At 42.8% G+C, this 20,669-nt stretch overlaps 1 protein-coding gene and 1 long non-coding RNA gene across 4 annotated transcripts in view; one reads left to right on the top strand and one right to left on the bottom strand.

Annotated features, from left to right (window-relative positions):
* Window positions 1–5,329: 5,329 nt before the first annotated feature.
* LOC310708478 (uncharacterized protein) lies at window positions 5,330–19,831 on the bottom strand. Of its 2 annotated transcripts, none has more exons than XR_014527027.1 (4): window positions 19,540–19,831; window positions 16,351–16,443; window positions 5,758–6,107; window positions 5,330–5,554 (listed from the first exon to the last, which is right to left on the bottom strand). XR_014527027.1 is itself a non-coding variant. In XM_083506888.1 (4 exons), exons 2-4 carry the CDS (start codon window positions 16,403–16,405, stop codon window positions 5,520–5,522), a joined length of 444 nt encoding a protein of 147 aa, XP_083363014.1. In that variant the 5' UTR covers window positions 16,406–16,443; window positions 19,540–19,831; the 3' UTR covers window positions 5,330–5,519. The 2 variants fall into 2 exon arrangements, 1 of the variants encoding a protein (XP_083363014.1); XM_083506888.1 differs by having other exon boundaries at window positions 16,347–16,443.
* The window catches only part of LOC310708512, a 60,455-nt gene continuing 58,027 nt past the window's right edge, over window positions 18,242–20,669 (top strand). For both annotated transcript variants that reach the window (XR_014527073.1, XR_014527074.1), the window contains exon 1: window positions 18,242–18,519. This is a non-coding gene — a long non-coding RNA (uncharacterized lncRNA). The remainder of the gene's footprint in view (window positions 18,520–20,669) is intronic.

The following is a 20,669-nucleotide window of genomic DNA, read 5'->3' as shown; positions in this document are numbered from 1 at the left end:
TTTTTTTTTTGTTTCTTAGAATTCCCAAGCAAAGATGAGTATGAGGCTGTTAATAAATAAATAACAGGAGATGAAAAACATTTCATCCACCAATTTGAGACATACCAGACAAAAGAGAATCAGTTTCCTTCCAACTGAACAGTTTCTGGAGGTGGAATAGAAGCAACTCAACAACTGACTTATCCCAGGAGCAGGACAAACATTTTATAAAGGTACAAAACACAAAGTTGAGTCTCACATCATCATTGTCAAGATGACTGGAAAATTAGTAGTCTGAACCAAACCAAAATGCTAATTTTCATCTGCTTTAGAAAGATTAATTTTTGTGTGAGAGAAAGCTATGGAAGAATGCTTTGCTTAAACACATTCACCCATTTTTCCCTACCGAAAACTAAACAAATATCAAAAATCCATAGCTGTGCTTTCAAATAGATTCTGTAATAAAGTTGAATCAATACTACACATGGCTAGGAAATATAACCAAATAACAATGACAAACATGCAATTTCTAATCCTATTTAAACACACTTTGAATTACTAATCTGTTACAGGTTATAGTATGTAATAGTCTAAGCAAGGGAAAGGTGAAATTTTTCTCCTTAAATGATGGAGATTTTACTCCTGTATCCCTAAAATTCAAGGGAAGGCTTTCCCGAGATACAGTAAAACCCTGTTATATTACTAATGCTTAGGCTTTCCTTCCATGTAAATTATTTCTCAAAGAGCTAACAAATAAAAAATTAGTGAGACTTAACACCATGTTGCTGTGTAACCCCATCTTTAAGAGGAGTTCTCCAATTTTACAGGAGTCTTGTAAACTGTTCAGGCCTCTTTGGGTGGAAGGGATTGCAGGATGAAGGATGAAGGATAAATGTAATCAATTCCTCCCCCCACCCCCCGAGGGCTGTCTGATCATTTTGTAGCTACATAGCCAAGGGACCTGAGGAGAGTACCCCTAGAACCAGGCAAAGGGCCTTCTCGGTAGTGGCCCCCTCCCATCAGATGTCAATGACATAAACAACTATTTGATGTTTAGAAGACACCTGAAGGCAGCCCTGTTTAGGGAAGTTTTTAATGTGTGATGTTTTATTCTGTTATTAATCTGTTGGCAGCCACCCAGAGTGGCTGGGGAAAACCAGCCGGATGGGTGGGGTATAAATAATAAATTGTTGTTCTTCTTCTTGTTGTTGTTAGCTGATGATGTGTTTGCCCCCATTTATGGGCGGGGGTGAATTTGTCACACCCCTCCTCGCCTAGAAAAAAAGTAAAGGCAGTATTTTTCTATGGGAGAATGTTATGGCCTGAGGGCAATTTTGCTCAATGGGGAAAGGTGGTGATAGGCTATTTAAATCTGTCCTGCCCTGCATTCTCCCTTCTTAATCAGCAACAACCCTCTCGTCCTTTTTCAGTGTGGGCCTACAAGCTAGTCTTCTGCTTCCTAGGGGCTGAGTAGATATATTTTTGGGAGACTCTAATTTGCTCTGGGTCTTCTCTTTTTCACCTACTCCACACTGTTGAGTGATGTTGTCTGTTGGAGTGATGTTCCTTCAATTTGGGTAATTGGCATATAGTCTGGAGAGGTGAGAAGATTTCAGAAAGGTTGGCAGTGTTGGGTTGTGGGCATCTTTTATTCACTGTTGTCAGGCATGGCCTGTGGGTACTGGGGACCTTTTGACCTGATGGGCACATTGGGGTGAACTTTGGTCAACAAGGCTATATGAATAAATGAGTAAATTAAGATACTTTGGAGTGTGCAGAATATATATATATATATATATATATATATATATATATATATATATTAAGGAACAGCAGAAAGAGGAGGAAGGAAGTCGAGTTTTGATATGTTAAAATGATTGTAAAATTAATGAAATGTATAAAATTGAAAATCGTAAATAATAAAAAAGGAATGTCCTCCTGGGCATTTTGGTCCTTCAGGAAAAAAGCCACAAGTGGGGTGCCACAGGGTTATGTCTTGGGCACATTGCTGTTCAATGGCTTTACAAATGACTTGGATGAAGGAGCTAAGGGGATGCTCATCAAATTTTCAGATGACACCAAACTGGGAGGGGTATCTATTGCTGCAGAAGACAGAATCAGAATTCAAAATGACATTAACAGATTGGAGAACTGAGCACAAGCTAACAAGTCGGGTGAAAAGTCAAGAACAGATATGCAAGCAGGGAGCCAGGGCGGGTCAGGAGCTCAGGCAGGAAAGCAGGACAGGGTTCAGGCAGGAACTAGCAACCAACAATGTTGCTCCCACAGCTTGGGACTGGGGCCGGCCGGCTTTTATCTGCCCCGAGGCATAGGGCGGTCCCGATCCTCTGGTGACTTGCCTCTCCTGACCTGGAGGTGAGCACTCCTCCTGCGGGAACTTAGTTCCCTTCGCCTCTCTGTCCTGAGCCTCTGCAGCTCAGGAGAGCTAGAGGGTTACTGGACCCAGAGGCAACCTCAGCCTCCTCTGACGGGGCTGGGAGTGGAGCACTTGCAGGCAATGGGTCCTCCATCACCTCAGGAGCCAGAGCAGACGCAGCTGATGCCTGCACCTGAGGATCCAGCCCAGGTGAGGGCCCTTCAGGCTCATGCCCCAGCCCCAGCTCAGCTGGTTCTGGAGGCGGGGAATCCTGTGCAGGCTGGGATCCCTCAGGTTCAGCTCCGAGTCCAAATCCCAGGCCATCACAGTATGTTCAGCCTGGAAAAGAGGAGTCTGAGAGGAGATCCGATAGCCATCTTCCAATATCTTCAGGGCTGTCACATGGAAGAGGGAGGATGCTTGTTTTCACCTGCCCTGGAGGGTAGGACTCAAACCAATGACTTCAAGTTACAAGAAAGGAGATTCCAACTAAACATTTGTAGAAAAAACGTTCTGACAGTAAGAGCTGTTTGGCAGTCGAACAGACTCCCACGAGAGGTGGTGGGCTCTCCATCCTCAGAGGTTTTTAAGCAGAGGTTGGCTGGCCATCTGTCAGGGATGCTTTAGCTGAGATTTCTGCATTGCATAGGGGTGGACTAGATGACTCTTAGTTCCCTTCCAACTCCAAGATTATAGGAATCTGATGCATCTAACCTATTTCAAAAGGTTGCTATGGGGATTAAATGAGGAGGGGGAAGAGAACCATGTATGCCATCTTGAACTCGTTGGACAGAGAGTTGGGCAAAAAAAAATATGTAATAAAAGAGCTTGATAGAAGAGATGCCTTAGCTGCAAGTTTCCTGGCAGCGGCATCACTGCTGCTTACCAGGAGGAAGAGGGGCAAGGTGAGTGGGGGGCAGCCAGCACTGTGCAGGTGAATGCTGACAGGAATGCCCTGCCTTTCTCTTTCTTATATATATTTTATTTATGATTTTCAGTTTTATGCAAACAATGCATCAAAAAGAAACTGCAGTCTCTGTTATGCCTCATTCCTTTTTTAAATGATTTTCAATTTTATACATTTCAGTAATTTTACAATCATCTTAACGTTTCAAAACTTGACTTCCTTCCCCCTCTTTCTGCAATTCCTTAAATTTGTTTTTTTAATATTTTCTGCATATCCAAATTAACTTTATTTGCTCATTTACTCAGCTACTTTAAATATACTTATAAAACTGCAGGTTATTACAATAATCCTGCCAATGGCAGAAATGACTGGCAGAATCCGTGACCAGGGAGAAGAGTCGGTGGAAGAAGATTGGAAGAAATTTAAAGATTATTTGCAGAAACACTGTAAAATTAAGGAAATTTAAAGAGACATTGGAGGGAAAATAAGTAGTACTGGTTAAAAGTTTTTTTTTTAAAGTGTATGTAAGCATAGATTGTTAGTACTTAGAAATATATATTTACAATAGGTGACGAAGTAGAGGTATGAAAAAGGACAGAGGGTAAGGATTTGCTGAAAGGTCTTTTTAAATGGGAATACAAAAGGGGAGGTGTGAGGGGGTCAAAGTTCTAAGGTGATGAGATAAAGGAGATTGAAGGATGGAATTAATTTTAAACTTTAAACTTTTTATGTTTGTTTTTCTTTTTATCTATATCTATCATTCTTTTTCTTTTATGTCTCTTTTTATTTTTCTTTAAATTGTTAGTTGTGTGAACTGTATATTATAATTTTATGTGTGTTTTTAAAAATCTTAATAAATATTATGGGGAAAAAATACAATAATCCTGCCAATTTTCTTATCTGTTTACAGTTTATTTCTAAATATTCAACCATTTGCATACATGAACAATTTTCTATACAATTTAGGTAGTTCTGGCCCTATAATTCCTAAAAGAAAACCTTCTGGGTTTTTTAAAAATAAAAGTTACCGTATGTTGTGCATCCTTTTCAATTCATTATATATCATTTCCCAGTAAGCTTTAACTTTACTGCAAGACCACCACATATGATAAAAAGAACCTTCGAGACACAAGATCTACCCACCTTGGAAGAGTGGCAGATGAAGGTGATAGACTACATGGGACTGGCAGAAATGACTGGCAGAATCCGAAACCAGGGAAGAGAGACGGCGGAAGAAGATTGGAATAAATTTAAGGACTATCTTGGGAAATATTATAAAATTAGGGAATGTTAGATTGATGTTGGATAGAATCTAAGTGGTTAACAGCTGTATTGATAAAGATAATTGGGGGGGAAAAGAAGAAAGAAAGGTGTAAAATTAAGTGAAAATTAAGGGTGAGGATTTGCTGAATGAATAATTTGAATTGGAATACAAAAAGGGGAGGTATGAGGAGGTCCGAGAAATAAGTCAAAAGAAAATAAGTGAATGAAATTATATGTGTTTTTAATTTTTGTATTTTTGTTTTTTGTCTTTTTTGTATAAACTTTGAAAAGTTAATAAATATATTTTAAAAAATTAAAATAAAAAGAACCTTCGTTCTCTTTACACTTCCAACACTTATTTGATTTTGATTTATACATTTTTGCCATTTACTCAGTGTTAGGTACCATTGATATAACATTTTCATATAATTTTCTTTCATGCTGTAAGTTTTATATCCATATTCCACAATCGTTCCCATGCTCCCATATCTATATTATAACCAGTATCTATTGCCCAATGTATCATTAAGGAATTTACTTGCTCATCCTTGGTCTCCCATTCCAATAATATCTTATACATTTTAGACAGCACTTTTACATTACATTCCAGCAGATCTCCTTCCAGTTGTGATATTTGTTCCCCAAACCCTCATATCATATCTTTCTTAAATACTTGGTTCAAATGATGATATGGTATCCATGTTGTAAAATTGCCTGATAATTCCTTAAATTCTTTTAATTGATACTTTCCTCTCTCATTTTAATAAGAAATATCTAAAAAGTTTGTTATCTTGATTCCCCCCCCCCCAGTAAGATTTGCCATTTCTCCATATTCCATAAGTTTTTATATCCATTCTTCTTTCGCTGGGACGTTTTCTTCTTCTTTCCATTAACACGACCAAAGACTAGCATATTTGTAATACAACCTTCATTAGAATAGAAGAAAAAATATTTAATTGGGGAAGGGGAAAACTGGGCCTTGGTGGGGAGAGCTCAGCTTGAGCTGCTGGCCTCACTGTTGCCGCTGCCTGGAAGAGAAAAGAACAGAAAAGATTCTTAATATTTTCATTTATTATTACTGCAAGGATCTCCAAGTGGCCCACATTATTCTCCCTTCCTCATCCAATCCCTAAACTCTTCTTAAATCAGGGAGCTGCCTCCCCCCCCGCCCCCCAGCCAGCCAGATTCTCTCTGGCCTCCCTGTTCTTTGTGAACAAAGATCAACACTCACCACTGGTGGAAGCACTGGTGGCATCCATCTCCTGGTTCCTCGGTCTCACATAAATCGTTCTTAATTTTATTCTCCTCCCATCTACGATGATGCTTTCTTCCCTCATATAGTCCAGGGGATGGATTTTGATCGAGCGGCAACAGGAGGCCAGCAGCTCTCTCATCCTGCGCAGACTGGAACAACTGGTGGCATCCATCCCCTGGTCTCTCGGTCTTGCATAAATCGTTCGCACTTTAATCTTTCTTCCATCTACCATCACACTTTCTTCCTCCAAACAGACCAGGGGATGGATTTTGATGGCACGGCAACAGGAGGCCAGCAGCTCTCTCATCCTGTGCAGACAGCGGGATCTAGGGAAGAAAAGGAAGAAGGTCACAAAATGTATTATAGTTATTTCCTCGATACTCTCTATCTCTGCACTGCAAGCCATTTCCCTCAAAGCATCTAAGGGGGCCCTGAGGACAATCTTTAAAAATAATTCTAACCATGAACTGGTTCCCTATGTTTCTAAATCTTAACGGATAGCAAAAGAAACAGACTGTGGAAAGAATAAGAGATCCTACTTATAAGCGGGATGAAGAAATCTTCATCGTTTGTGTCAATTGCATTTTCTGAAAAACCTCTTTTCTTCTGAGCAACTGTACTCAAATAGTTGCTCTTCCCAAATTTCTCAGCCAAGTCACTCAGCAGGGGGACGTGTCACAATGGAGGGCATGACACCATTACTTTAGCTACCTTGCTTAACAATATGAATTGTTCCCCTTAAGGAAGTGAAATGCTATGAGTTTGTGGGTGCCAGGCATTGAATCCCTGGAAACCTGAACATCTGGGGAATTGATCTATGCCTTTTTAATGTACCCCAAGCTCTACATTTGATTATTGGCTGTTAAAAACTGGTTGAAACCATTGTATTTCATTCACAAAAGAAAATCTGACGTGATTATGATAAAGGTTTATAGACAATGGGTGACACATTTATTGATCCTTTCCGAAAGTTACTATATGTCTAATGTAAAATTTATATACAGTAATCAGTAAGGGGTTGGGGTGGGAAGCAGTTTTGAATATGAAACTGGTGGATGCCTGTTATTAATTCAGCTCAACTTCATAGAATCATAGAATCTTTGAGCTGGAAGGAACCCAATGCAATGCAGGAATCTCAGCGAAAGCCTCCATGACAGATGGTCATCCAATCTCTGTTTAAAACCTCCAAGGAAGGAGAGGCCACTGCTTCTTGCGGGACTAGATGACTTTTGGGTTCCTTACAACTCTAATATTTTATGATTCTATGAAATGGATCTGGATTAATGACAGTCATCCACCAGTTTCATATTCAAAACTGCTTCCCGCCCCAACCCCTTACTGATTACTATAGATAAATAATACATTAAAGTAGACAAATAAAAACTTACAAGAAGGATCAATAAATGTGTCACCCATTGTCTATAAACCTTTATCATAATCACATGTCAGACTTTTGTAAATGAAATAAAAGGGTTTCAACCAGTTTTTAATAACCAATAATCAAATCTAGAGCTTGGGGTTCCTTTAAACAAGGCTTAGAACAACTCCCCAGATGTTCAGTGTCCAGGGGTTTAGTGCCTGGCGCCCAGAAACTTATGACACAGGGGAGTCTGGCACCCACAAACTCATAACATTTCACTTCCTTGCAACCTTAGGAAAGCTGTTTATTGGCAGAACACACTGGTCAGAAACTGAAAGAAACAGGGGGACGAGGAGGTCTAAGGGTAACCGTGTCATGTCCTTCATTGTGACACATCCCCCTGCTGAGTGACTTGGCTGAGAACTTTGGGTAGAGCAACTATTTAAGGTTATTGAGTGAGAAACAAGTTGGTTTGGGTGAATTGTGTTTGCTGAAAAAAATGAAGATTTTTTCATCCTACTTGTAAGTTGGATCTCTTATTCTTTCAATTTTAAAAAATTGTCCTCAGAGCCACCTTAGATATCTAGAACCCATTCCCTGATTATTTCCCCTCTTCTTCCCTAGATTTCGAAGTCTCCAAAGACTCTGTGGGCTGCTGGTCTCCTGCTGCCGAATTTGGAAAATCCATCCCCTGGTCTGTGAACAGTGGCGAGGAGGTTGATGTAATCAAAACAGGAAGCTGGAGTGGTAAAAATAAGACAAATATATGTAAGACTATATGACCAGGGGATGGATGCCACCAGTGCGTCTACCAATGGAGAGTGTTGATCTTTGTTCATGAAGAACAGGGAGGCCAGAGAGAATCTGGATTTTGCTGGGGGGGGGGGCAGTTCCCTGATTCAAGAAGAGTTCAGGGATGGGATGAGGAAGGGAGGAAGGGAGAATAATGTAAGCCACCTTGAGATCATGGCTTGTTAGACACGCATCATTTCACAACACAGTAATTCAGTTTTACTAGCATAAAGGTGAAGGTAAAGGGACCCCTATCCATTAGGTCCAGTCGCGGACAACTCTGGTTGCGGCACTCATCTCGCTTTACTGGCCAAGTACAACTTCTGGGTCATGTGACCAGCATGACTAAGCCGCTTCTGGTGAACCAGAGCAGCGCATGGAAATGCCGCCAGAGCAGTTCCTATTTATCTACTTGCACTTTGACGTGCTTTCGAACTGCTAGGTTGGCAGGAGCTGGGACCGAGCAACGGGAGCTCACCCCGTCACGGGGATTCGAACCGCCGAGCTTCTGATCAGCAAGCCCTAGGCTCAGTGGTTTAGACCACAGCGCCCTTTCCAGCCTCGGGAGGAGTGCAGGGAGCATTCATGCAATACATCCACACACTGCAGCCGATATACTAACATGTCGCGATACACAGTTGGGAAAGCTCTGCTCTAACCACTACACAACACTGGGTTGCTTGATCCAAAGAAAGAAACATAAGAATAGCATTCTCTCCATTGTTGTTAGGTGGATCAATTGAACCAAGTGGTAGCAAGGAAAACAGAACATGTACAAACACCCCCATGCCCACACACACCCCACACACCTGCAAACAAAGGATGGAGGGGGGAAGAGTGCATTTTTTTGCCGGGGGGGGGGTCAGCTTTGTTGAGTGACCTAGCAAAGTCTCTCTGTTTCTGAGTGCAAAGCTGAGTGGATATGATTTCCGCACTGCACAGACTTCCGCAAGGCACTCTCCTGCAAATGGGATGCTGCTGCTGCAGCTCTGAAGATGCCCTTATCTCAAAAAGCCAAAAGTGTAGAATACAACAAGGCAGAGGAAGAAGAGGAACAACTTCAGAACGACGCGGCTAAGTGTCAGAGGCAGCCACAATAAAAGGAGGGGGGAGAGAGAGGCAAGGCAGTTGTGATGGAGACTGAAAAGGAACATTGGCAAATCTGACTTTCTCTTTCACAGGTAGGAGAATGGCTTTGAAAAAAGCCGAACTTGTGCAGTTCCCATTGTGCTTCTGTGGGCGGGAAGGGGGGCAGGCCAGGTGGACAGAATCCAAAGATGAACAAGCTGCCTGCACACTGTGTAACTGTCCTTTGTGAAGACTTCCAAGAAACTGTCTTAAAAGGAGGAACGAGCACAGGAAGGAATACTGATGAGGGACCCTGGCCTAATAAAGAGTGGAAGCAGACACTGTAGGCTGCTACCTACAGATTGCTTACGTAAGGGTAGCATTCCCGAGTTCAACAGGATTACTCTGGAGAAAGTGGCTTGATGATAAAGATATCTCTCCACGGAAACTGAGGCATTCAGAGGTTTCTCCCCCTGCCACACTCCACTGTTTTAAACAAACACTTCAGAGTACAATTCCACATGAACCAATTTGATAAGATTAATGGAGTCTGCTTTATTAAGTCTATGGATGGACAAGCTTTTGAGAATTCATTCAGGGCTTAACACATGGGCTCCAATGGTGCCAACATGTATGCCATTAAAAATGAGAAAGGAGAAAACAATGGTTAGGGTGCAGCTCAGTATATAAAGTTTCAGACAGTAAAATGTTTGCAAACCAGAACCCCTCTCCCCATGCTACTTAAGATAAGCCCTAATCTTTGGCCCTCCAGATGTTTTGGACTACAATTCCTTTTTTTTAAATAATTTTTTTTATTGGTTTTCCACAATTTATATAAACACAAACAATACACAATACAAACAGACAAACACATAAACAAACATGTATAATTTCAAATCCTTATTTCTTAAACCTTACTTCACCGACTTCCCCATACCTCCCCTTTCTGCATCCCAATTTCCAAATTAGTTTCAGCAAATCCTCCCCCTTAAGTTTATCTAATTTTCCCTTGTTCTTTTCTTTTACTTAACCTTTTACAGCTGTAATCCCCTTTTTTCTATACCCTCAACATTTTAGCATTCATTGATTTTGCAATATTTCTTAAGATAAATTTTGAATTTCTTCCAATCTTCTTCCACCGTCTCTTTCCCTTGGTCTCGGATTCTGCCAGTCATTTCAGCCAGTCCCATATAGTCTATCACCTTCGTCTGCCATTCTTCCAGGGTGGGTAGATCCTGTGTCTTCCAATACTTTGCGATGAGAATTCTTGCTGCTGTAGTAGCATACATAAAAAAGTCCTATCTTTCTTTAACACCAATTGGCCGACAATGCCCAAGAGAAAGGCCTCTGGTTTCTTGGAGAAAGTACATTTAAGTACCTTTTTCATTTCATTATATATCATTTCCCAGAAAGCCTTAATCTTCGGGCATGTCCACCAAAGGTGGTAAAAAGTACCTTCAGTTTCTTTACATTTCCAGCATTTATTATCGGGCAAATGGTAGATCTTTGCGAGCTTGACTGGGGTCATGTACCACCTGTAAATCATTTTCATAATATTCTCTCTTATGGCATTACATGCCGTAAATTTTATACCGGTGGTCCTGGACTACAATTCCTATCATCCCTGACCACTGGTCTTGTTAGCTAGGGATCATGGGAATTGTAGGCCAAAACATCTGGAGGGCCGCAGGTTGGGGGTGTCTGCCCTAAGCCAACATGCGACGAGTGCAGGTGGGGGGTTCTGCCTCTTGTTGCTCTTGTCATGAAGCAAGTGATGCTAGCCTTGGAAGGAGCTGCAGTCTCCCTCCGAGTGAGGCATTCTGGGTAAGATAGCTGAGAGAGCCGCCCCCGTGCCCTGGTGTGGTTTGCCTTAGCAATGAAAATGCTACAGATTTAGAAAGAAAGCTTAACACCTCTAAGTTAGTCAGTGACTTTCAACTCCTTACCTCCCTTAAATTTAAACTAGTGGCTGTGGAAACCCACAGTGCCACAGGCACTCTCACAACTGTGTTCTCCAGAGCACGTTGTTCTGAGGAAGCACTCCCTTGGCTGTTGCTAGAGTGAGGCCTGGAGAAAGGTGTGGTGGTCCTGGTGGTGGCAGCAGAAGCAGCACACTCATGGAAAAAATGAGCAGTGCAAGCGGAAAACAATTTCCTGCATCTGAGAAAAATCGGCTTGGGCCTGTCTCATTGTTTCATTCACAGTAGCACATGTTAGAAAGAAAGAGAAAGCCCTGATATTCACATCCCTGTAGTAAGCTCGGCTGGACCGGTCTTGTTCAGGCTGTGAGGGCTCCAAAATCCTCTTTGCTATGGTGGCAAGCCCATGCAAACAATTATCATTTGTGATGATTCAGTTGCCCAATTTACGCACGTTCAATATGTGCACAATCGCTCATACGGCATCGCGCTGAACCCAGAATTGACCCCAAAATGTCACAAATACATCACAAAAAAGGGGCGGAACAGGGTGTTTGAAGGTTTTCTCAATGGCTCTTACAGTACCTCAGAACATGGTCACCCTGACCATTAGGTCCAGTCATGACCGACTCTGGGGTTGCGGCGCTCATTTCGCTTTATTGGCCGAGGGAGCCGGCATACAGCTTCCAGGTCATGTGGCCAGCATGACTAAGCCACTTCTGGCGAACCAGAGCAGTGCACAGAAATGCCTTTTACCTTCCCGCCAGAGCAGTACCTATTTATCTACTTGCACTTTGACATGCTTTCGAACTGCTAGGTTGGCAGGACCAGGGACCGAGCAACGGGAGCTCACCCCGTCGCAGGGATTCAAACCGCTGACCTTCTGATCGGCAAGTCCTAGGCTCTGTGCTGTAACCCACAGACATAATCCCGTGTAAATTGGGGGTGGGAGTGGTTGCCTGTTCTTTGTGTTGAGAATATTTGAGTATTTTCTCCTGTTGAAACCGCTTTCATTTGATAGAAGACTTATTAAACTCAATGTAACCTTTCAGAATATAATAGGGGCAAAGCAGTACTGCCCACAGTAAGATTAATCACTGACAGGAAGGGAAATGGGGAACATATTTCCTCATCTGCAACCTCTGCCCTGGCAGCAGACCTGGTTTCAGCATCAAAGGGGAATGTAGGGTATGGCTTTGTCCCGCTTTGCCATTTTAGTGAAAACGTGGCCTTTCCTTACTTCCCATCTGCGACAGACACTCTCTGCAGGGTAGTTTATTAATTATCCCTAAATATAAATAGAAATCAGCAGGTGTGTGAGTTTCTAGAAATGGCAATTTAATTGAATTGCCGAGCTATACTTGCACTGGACCATCAGTCGTTACACATGCATGCTCAAAAACACAAATAAATGTCCTCATACCCCACCCTGCCTTCTTTTAGACTGCTTTTATCCTCACAGGTCCTTTTGCATTTCTTTTTTTAAAAAGACTTACTGTAAAATGGGATTTTACTGTGTGTTTGTCACTCAAGTGGATGATGGCAGTTCTAGTAAAGGTAAAGGACCCATGGATGGTTAAGTCCAGTCAAAGGTGACTATGAGGTTGGGGCTCATCTCGCATTCAGGCCGAGGGAGCCGGCGTTTGTCCACATACAGCTTTCCGGGTCATGTGGCCAACTTCTGGTGCAACGGGACACCGTGATGGAAACCAGAGCGCATGGAAATGCTGTTTACCTTCCTGTCACAGCAGTACCTATTTCTCTACTTGCACTGGCATGCTTTCCAACTGCTAGGTTGGCAGGAGTTGGGACAGAGCAATGGGAGCTCACCTCAACATGGGGATTCGAACTGCTGACCTTCTGAATGGCAAGCCCAAGAGGCTCAGTGGTTTAGACCAGTGTTCCCCAACCTTGGGCCTCCAGCTGTTTTTGGACTACAATTCCCATCATCCTTGACCACTGGTCTTGCTAGCGAGGGATGATGGGAGTTGTAGTCCAAAATCAGCTGGAGGCCCAAGGTTGGGGAACACTGGTTTAGACCACAGTGCCACTTGTGTTTCTATATGAGCTCTACTTCTAGCCCCATGAGGCAGTGGTTATTTTGGAATCCCAAAAATTCAGAAGTCCAACTTGATGCTGGGTAATGCATTTGGGGAGGGTTCTAAAATGGCTGTCTCCTCAAAAGGATGAGAGTCGAGTGGTTCCCATCGAGAAGTATTATCACTAGCTTGGGTAAGGATGTGGGAGGGGGAAGGGGTGACGGGGGAAAGAAAACAGAGCAAAGGGAAGTAGGGTAAGAGTAACTGCCGGGGAAGGGAGGAGAAGCTAGCAAGGAGGAAGGAAAGCATCAGACAGGGATCAGGGAAAAAGGAGAAGTAAACAATTTATTAGTGTGCCTTAGGGTGATATTGAGAGAGGAGGGTAGCCATTTTCTGAATGGTCTTATCCCCACACAGTATAGATTTTAATGCTTTAGTTTCCAACATACCCCAAGTCGTGAGCTACATTCAGGTCCATAATCAAGAGACAGAAGAATGGAAGCTGCTCTTCACAAACGCTGAAATGAATCTACAGTTTTCTTCAAAACACTAATGCCCCATGTTCGCATGGTGGCGGCAGCAATGAAAGGGAATGAGGGAATATGTATCCAGCAACTGTACAAAGACAACAATCTTCCACCCAACAAAAGAAATTCATAATTTTCACTGGGGGAAAGGCAAAGAAACCCCAACCTAGTGCAAACCTGGTTGGGAGGGGAGGAATGGTTTCCAGCCCTAGTCCACCAGTGACCCAAATAGCTCAGTGAAGGCTAACTTAAGGGTGTGTGGGAAGCTCATGGGGCAAAATGCTCCTGAACTCCAGTGTGGGAAGCTTCTACTCCCTCCCACTCCCATGGGGATCCATGGAGATCATGACACGTGCAAAAACTCTTGCCCACCATTGCTCCTCACCAGCCATGGGCAAAGGGGTTCCAGGACCTAATTTGGCCTAGAATGCAGCTTCTTTGGGGGGTTAAGGTTACCAGATTTTGAGACTTCTGGGTTGGCGCCATCGCCGAATGGCGGACTCCCTCCGAGCTCCGGAGGGAGTCTGCTCGGCAGGGGTTGGGTCCTGCCGTGCCGGCGACGCGGGGACCCTCAAAAACCACGGGCACGAAGCCCGTGGACATGGTTGACTCGGCGGGCACCATTAGCGCCCTCCCGACTCATGAAGGAGCCTTTTTAAAGGCTACAGAACGGGTGCCGGGGAGCGGCGTGGTGCTGTGAGTCCTCTGCTTTCCCTGCTGAGCGAAGCCGCATGCCATTCGACGGAGAGCGCTGACTTCTTCTATTGAAAATTCGGACTATAAACAACAACCCGTGAGTAATTTGGAAATCGGACTTAAAAGGAGAAAAAAAAGATTACTTTTTTTCGGATTCGGCACGAGCTGGGGAGATCCAAAAAGGAAGTCAGTCCCCCCCCCCCCCCCGGATTGTAAACATTCTAAAACAAGGATTGGGCAACCAAGGTCGAGAAAGGAGCTTGCTTCTGTTTATTGATAAAAATTATTAATTCCACGATGGGAAATTATAAGAACTGTGCTGGAGGAGAAGAGTGGAGGGTGAGAATGAAAGTGCAACCCCCCCCGGGAACCGGGGTGATTCGTGAGAGAGCCTGGTGAAGAGAGACGGAGACTCTGACAGCTGTCAAAGTAGCTGTCAAAGTTGGAGAATATAAAGAGGATTTTGCTATGAGGACTTTGCTGGTTAGTTTTGCTACAATTTGGATATAAACTGTCGAAAATAAGAAATAACAATTTGACTTTTGGATTAGAAGAAACAAAGTTACTACAATCCCCCTAGAGGGGTTTCGGGACATTACAAGAACGGTCGTAAGTGGAAAAATACTCTTGGAATCGTACAGGACTTGTTATCTTCTGGGAAAGCTGCAAAACCGAAACAGTATTTCGTCTACAGAGGTGTTTATATTAAAGGAAACAATAGAATTATCTATTGAAGAAAGGAAGGGACTGGACGTAATTTTTTGTTCCTGAACGAACAACAACCTCTGTAGAGGTACCAAATTTCTGAATTAGAATGTTTTAGCAGCGGAACAGGAAAAGAAACCTGAGAAAGTGAGAAAAAAGAACAAAGGACTGATTACGACTTGGAAAGAACAAGGGAGGAGCTATAAAGACCAAGGAAACTAAAGGCCCCTCGGGGGCCTCTTTTAGACTGGATGTTTGAAGTTAAATATTATCAAAAACAACAACAACAACAACAACAAAAAACCCGGCAAGGGGGAAAAATTGGCCATGGATCTGAGACCTCCAGGCTGACAATAGACAGACTGATGGATATGGGGAATCTAAACCGGGGAAGGGGGGGGGGAGATTTGGAATCCAAAGGCTGTGCAACTATTTTTGGAATCTTTTTATATCTTTTATATCTTTTTATATCTTTTTTATATCTTTTACTTTGATCCGACGTGTTTATTAAAAAAAGGGAATTCGTGGAAGGAAATTGGGGTGGACCTTGGGGGAAATTTTTTTTCTGTTAATTATGAGGGATGGTGGAATGACTGCATAATTAAATTGAATAATGGGTTAAACAAATTAAGTTTTAAATTGGGAGTAAGAGCTTGTAGAACTAAATTAATGAAAGGGGAATACAATTGGGAGGGGGATGGGGGAGTCCCAGAAAGTTGGTAATGAAAGTAAGGTTTTAAGTGTATTTTGTTTTTCTTTCTTCTTTGTATTTTCATTTTTTGTGTTTTGGAAATTTTAATAAATATGATTAAAAAAAAAAGAAAAAGATTTTTTTCAATGAATCCGGGGACACTTTTCAACTTCCTACTAAAGAAGATGGATTTTGTCAGGGGACTGATTTGTAAATCTGGGGTCTGTCCCTGGGAAACAGGGACATCTGGTAACCTTAGGTTAAGTGTGATTATGTTACAGTAGAAGAGAATGCATGTGCCATCAGAACCTTGTGTGTCATTTCATGCAAGACTTCTGTAAAAAAAAAAAAAAACAGCATGGAAAGCTTATTGCCGAAGAGAGAAGCTGCTGTTTGTTTTTAAAGGTGGCTTTCCTCATATCTTTGGTGGTATGAACTCCTGCTGTGGAAAAGCATCCATGCAAACTCTTTTACATACTCATAGGTCATCTATGAATCTCTGCTGGCACCATGTTCGTTGCCAGTTTTCTCAGGAAGTTGTTCCTATGAAAGGCTTTACTTCTGGGGATCAGGAAACTTTTAATTTCTTTCCCAATGTAAGCATTTTTAATGTGTGTGGGTTTTTTTGGGGGGGGCATTGTGGAGGAGAAAAAGTAGATTGTTTAGCAGTCTAGGCTAACCTACATTTCTTTCTCTGAGATTTCTATAACTCTTTACCAGACAGCCATCAATTTTTCATTCAAATTATTTCAGATATTTGTGACTAACCTACATTTGTGCAGTTCTGGCAGCTCTGGATTAAACTCGTCTCTGGAGAAGATATGCATATCAAATGTGCAAAATAATTCTCATGCAAACATCTTATCTGAAAATGAATGGTCAGGAAAGAAATATGTTTTTTTTAAAGATTATCACAAAATTGTTCTATTGCATTATTTTAAAAATGTGCCGTAGAACCAGGGGGTGAGGTGGGGAAGCAAAACTGGGATTTGTTCTATCAAATTCATTAGCAACATGATCATAGCTTGTGCTCTCCACCCACTTGTTTTAAAATAGCAAAATGTTGAATTCCACCCCTTTACTACAAACATTTCAACATAAATTAACATGAATGTTATACTTCAGCAGATGAACACACACGGTCATTTCCTGTATAGAATATGCATTTCCAGAATAAAATGCGCAATTGAAAGAAGGATTTATATGTGGTTCGGTGGCAGTACAGGGAGCAAAGGAAAATGTCTGTAAAAAGTGTGATTTGCCCACAGAAATCCATATAATCCAGGACACTGAGTGCTAAGTGGTCCCTCCCTGATGCTTGAGTAAAGAGAATGCGAGAGGATGGCACGCTTGCACTGAAAACCTCATGAAGCAACATCTTGAGAGGGGTGTTTTTAGCTCCACCCACCCTTTGCTTTGGAAGCCTTGTAAGAATCTGTTGAAGGAGACAGACAATGGGGAACATCAAGGGAGGGGTGTTTCTAGGACTAAAGAGAAATTCCCTTGTTATTTTTGCTGTTGGTGGAAGACACAAGATTTACCCACTCTGGAAGAATGGCAGATGAAGGTGATGGACTATATGGAACTGGCGGAAATGACTGGCAGAATCCGAGACCAGGGAGAAGAGTCGGTGGAAGAAGATTGGAAGAAATTTAAAGACTATTTACAGAAATACTGCAAAATTAATGAATGTTAGAATGATGTCAGAATGAAGTTAAGTGGTTTTAGCAGTAATGTTATAAAGGTGTATGTAAAAATGGATTGTTACCAGGTGAAAATCCAAAGTTATAATATATTAAGTTAAAGGATTAAGACAAAAATAAAGAGGGAAAGGAATTGCTGAATTAACTAACAGAACTGGAATACAAAAAAGGGAGGTGTGAGGAGGTCAGGGAAGCAAGGAAATGAAATGTAAGACATGGAAGGATTGAATGTGTTTCTTAAGTGTTTTTTATCTTTTTTCTGTATTTTGTATTTTTTCCTTTTTATTTCTTTTTCTTTTTTCTTTTTTTATTTATGTAATCTTTTTTTTAAACTTTAATAAATATCATTTTTTTAAAAAAAATATTTTTGCTGTTGGGTGCTGCATGCTTTTTAAGTACAGTGGTACCTTGGGTTACAGACGCTTCAGATTACAGATGCTTCAGGTTACAGATGCTTCAGGCTACAGACTCCGCTAACCCAGAAATAGTACCTCAGGTTAAGAACTTTGCTTCAGGATGAGTACAGAAATCGGGCGGCGGCGGTGCAGTGACAGCAGGAGGCCCCATTAGCTAAAGTGATACCTCAGGTTAAGAACAGTTTCAGGTTAAGAACGGACCTCCAGAACTAATTAAGTTCTTAACCCAAGGTACCACTGTAATCTTGTTATATTTATAGTATTGGAATGTACCATATTTTTCCGTGTATAACACGCCTTCGTGTATAAGATGCCCCCCCCCTATTTTGGGGGACTCAAATTTAAGAAAATATAGTTGTTGAGCTTTGGGGGGGGGCTGGAATGCAGAAAATCACTAATCCGAATGACAAACGCTCAGAATCGCTCATGTCGCAGAAACCAACTGCCGTCTGTCTACTTGCCAACAGCAGCCGGAATTTGAACACCCAACTGCCGCTGCTGCACCGAATCCATGGCAGCCTTTGCAGCAGCAACCAATCACCCATCAAATCGCCACTGACAAGCTGCGGCTCGGAGCTGCGACCAATCACCCGTACCCACAATGCACTGCCCGTGCATAAGACGAGCCCTGTTTATTAACATTATTTTTGAGTAACCCCCCCCCCCAGACTTGTACATGGAAAAGTACGGTAATTTTTTGGGATGTTCCATTTCCGGTTGATTGGCAATGCTATCGGCAGCGGGGAGGACTGCAGGGCCTGCTCCCTTTTAAGGCCTTCACCAGCCGGCCATGGGGTGGAGCCCAGGCCCTCACACTCCCAGGTACTGTATTTTTCGCTCTATAGGACGCACCAGACCACAAGATGCACCTAGTTTTTAGAGGGGGAAAGCAAGAAAAAAATATTATTTCCCCCCCAGGCCCAAAGAGCAGCTGACAGAAACTAATGGACTATATGGAGATGGCGGAAATGACTGGCAGAATCCGAGACCAGGGAGAAGAGTTGGTGGAAGAAGATTGGAGGAAATTTAAAACTTATTTGCAGAAATATTGTAAAATTTTTGAATGCTGATGACATTGAAATGAATTGAAGGGGTTCTAGCAACAAGGTAAAATGTAAGATGGGATTGATAATAGATAAACTAATAGGACATGAATTTGCTGAACCAATTTTTAAAAGGGATACAAAAATGGGAGACGTGAGGAAGTCAGGAAAATAAGTTAACTAAAGATGAGAAATTAAGAAAGAGGGAATTTTTGTTTTCTTTTATATGTGTTTTTTCTTTTTCTTTCTTTGTGTTTAATGTTTGTATTTTTGTATTTTGTAATTTTGTATCTTTTTCGTTTTTGTATTTTTCTAAACTTTTCTATTGATAAAACCTAATAAAATATTATAAAAAAACAACAACAAAGAGCAGCTGACAGGCTGCGAGCTGCCTCTCCAGCTGGGGGGCTGGAGAGGCTGCACAAGGCTAAAGAGGAAGCCAAGGCAGCGAGTGGGATGGATCACGCTCACTGCCTTGGCTTCTTTAGCCTTGCGCACCTCCCACAAAAGCCCACAGGAGCCACGCACCTTTTAAGGAACACGCGGCTCCTGCGGGCTTTTCTACGAGGAGGGAGAAGGGACTGACTGGCCGCGTCAGTCCCTTCTCCCTCCTGGGGAAAAGCCTGCAAGAGCCGCGTGAAGCTTGTTTGAGGCTCTTGGGGGTATTTCCTGCCTGCCTGCCTCCTGCATTCACTCTATAGGACCCACAGACTTTCCCCCTTAGTTTTTAAGGGGGGGTGCGTTCTATGGAGCGAAAAATGTGGCACTTACTTACCCCATGAGAAGTGAAGTTACTTACCCTGGGAAGCCGAGGGACCATCTGCTGCAGAGAGGACTGCAGGGCCCATTGCGTGGGGCTGGACTCACTGGAGCAAACTTCTGGGGAAGTGATGGGGGGCGGGTGGGTGTTCTGCTGTTGTTTCCCTGCTCCCTGCCCATGTGTTTTCAAATGTTCTTAGGCAGTCGGTGGCATTTTTGGTTTTTTGCTCTGTTCCTGGTGGGTTGGATGTTGGGCTGGGGCTCCCGATTGGTTTAGTTTTTTGTCAGGAATGAGCCAGCTCCTGGTGAAACTTCACAGCCTGCTTGCAGAACAGAGAGAGTTAGATCTGCAGCCGGCTGAACAGTGCCCAGTGCCCAGTGCAACTGCCATAGGCATTGGAATGCTGGTTGCCGAGGGAACGACAGAGAGCAGGCTGGAATGCAGCCAAAGCTCCCTGGAAGATCAATTAGGCACGAACAGGCAAGGAGATAGTCTGTCTGAACCGGATCAGGTTGGAGCTAAGCCAATAAGTCCCAAAAGCGAGCGAATGGGGGTGGGTTGCTAGACAGGAAGAAAAACCAAAGACGTAAGAGTCGTAAGTCATTCTGTAGATCCCAGAATGACTTTTTAGAAGGGTCATCTGAGTAATGATGCTGGATGCTTTGTTTAAACCGTCCGGAGCTACCTGTTGTTTTTGGCAATAATGCTCCTTTTTAATTACCTACACCAGGCATGTACAACAGGACGATCACAATTTACTGGTCGATCGTGGGGATGTAACAGGTTGATCATGGGGTGTTCTGTGGTGATCACCAAAGAAGCTTAGAAATTGTTTTGCACCTCCTTCCCCCCCCCCAAAAAAAAACACAACTTTGGGCAATGGGTAGATCACTGCCAATTTTTTAATACTGGGAGTAGATCGCAGTCTCTTGGGACTTGGACGTCCCTGACCTACGCTTACTGTGTTATCCAGCTGAGAACCTGGACTCCTGACAGTTTTGGTATAATTGTATCCCCCCCCCCTGTTTTATTGGCTATAGTATTGTTTATGCTTTGTTCTCAAGGGAGAGGGTCAGGGCTGCCTGGCAGTGGGGCCCAGCCAACAGAATGGCTAGGGCAGGTTTCATGGGTGGGGGGGAAGCACTGGGACACCCGATCTCAGTGATCAC

Source organism: Podarcis liolepis (genome assembly GCF_965112155.1).
Source record: "Podarcis liolepis genome assembly, chromosome: 6".
Lineage (NCBI taxonomy): Eukaryota > Metazoa > Chordata > Lepidosauria > Squamata > Lacertidae > Podarcis > Podarcis liolepis.
This window is presented reverse-complemented; position numbering and strand designations above follow the sequence as displayed.

Bases quoted from the DNA above. Each gene is read 5' to 3' on its own strand.
- LOC310708478 (XM_083506888.1), bottom strand. From the start codon at position 16,405: ATGCATATCTTCTCCAGAGACGAGTTTAATCCAGAGCTGCCAGAACTG. The intron at 6,108-16,346 runs GTTAGTCACAAA...TTTCTTCCCTAG, and splicing joins CCAGAACTGCACAAATGTAG to ATCCCGCTGTCTGCACAGGA. The intron at 5,555-5,757 runs GTGAGTGTTGAT...TTTCTCTTCCAG, and splicing joins CACCAGTGCTTCCACCAGTG to GCAGCGGCAACAGTGAGGCC.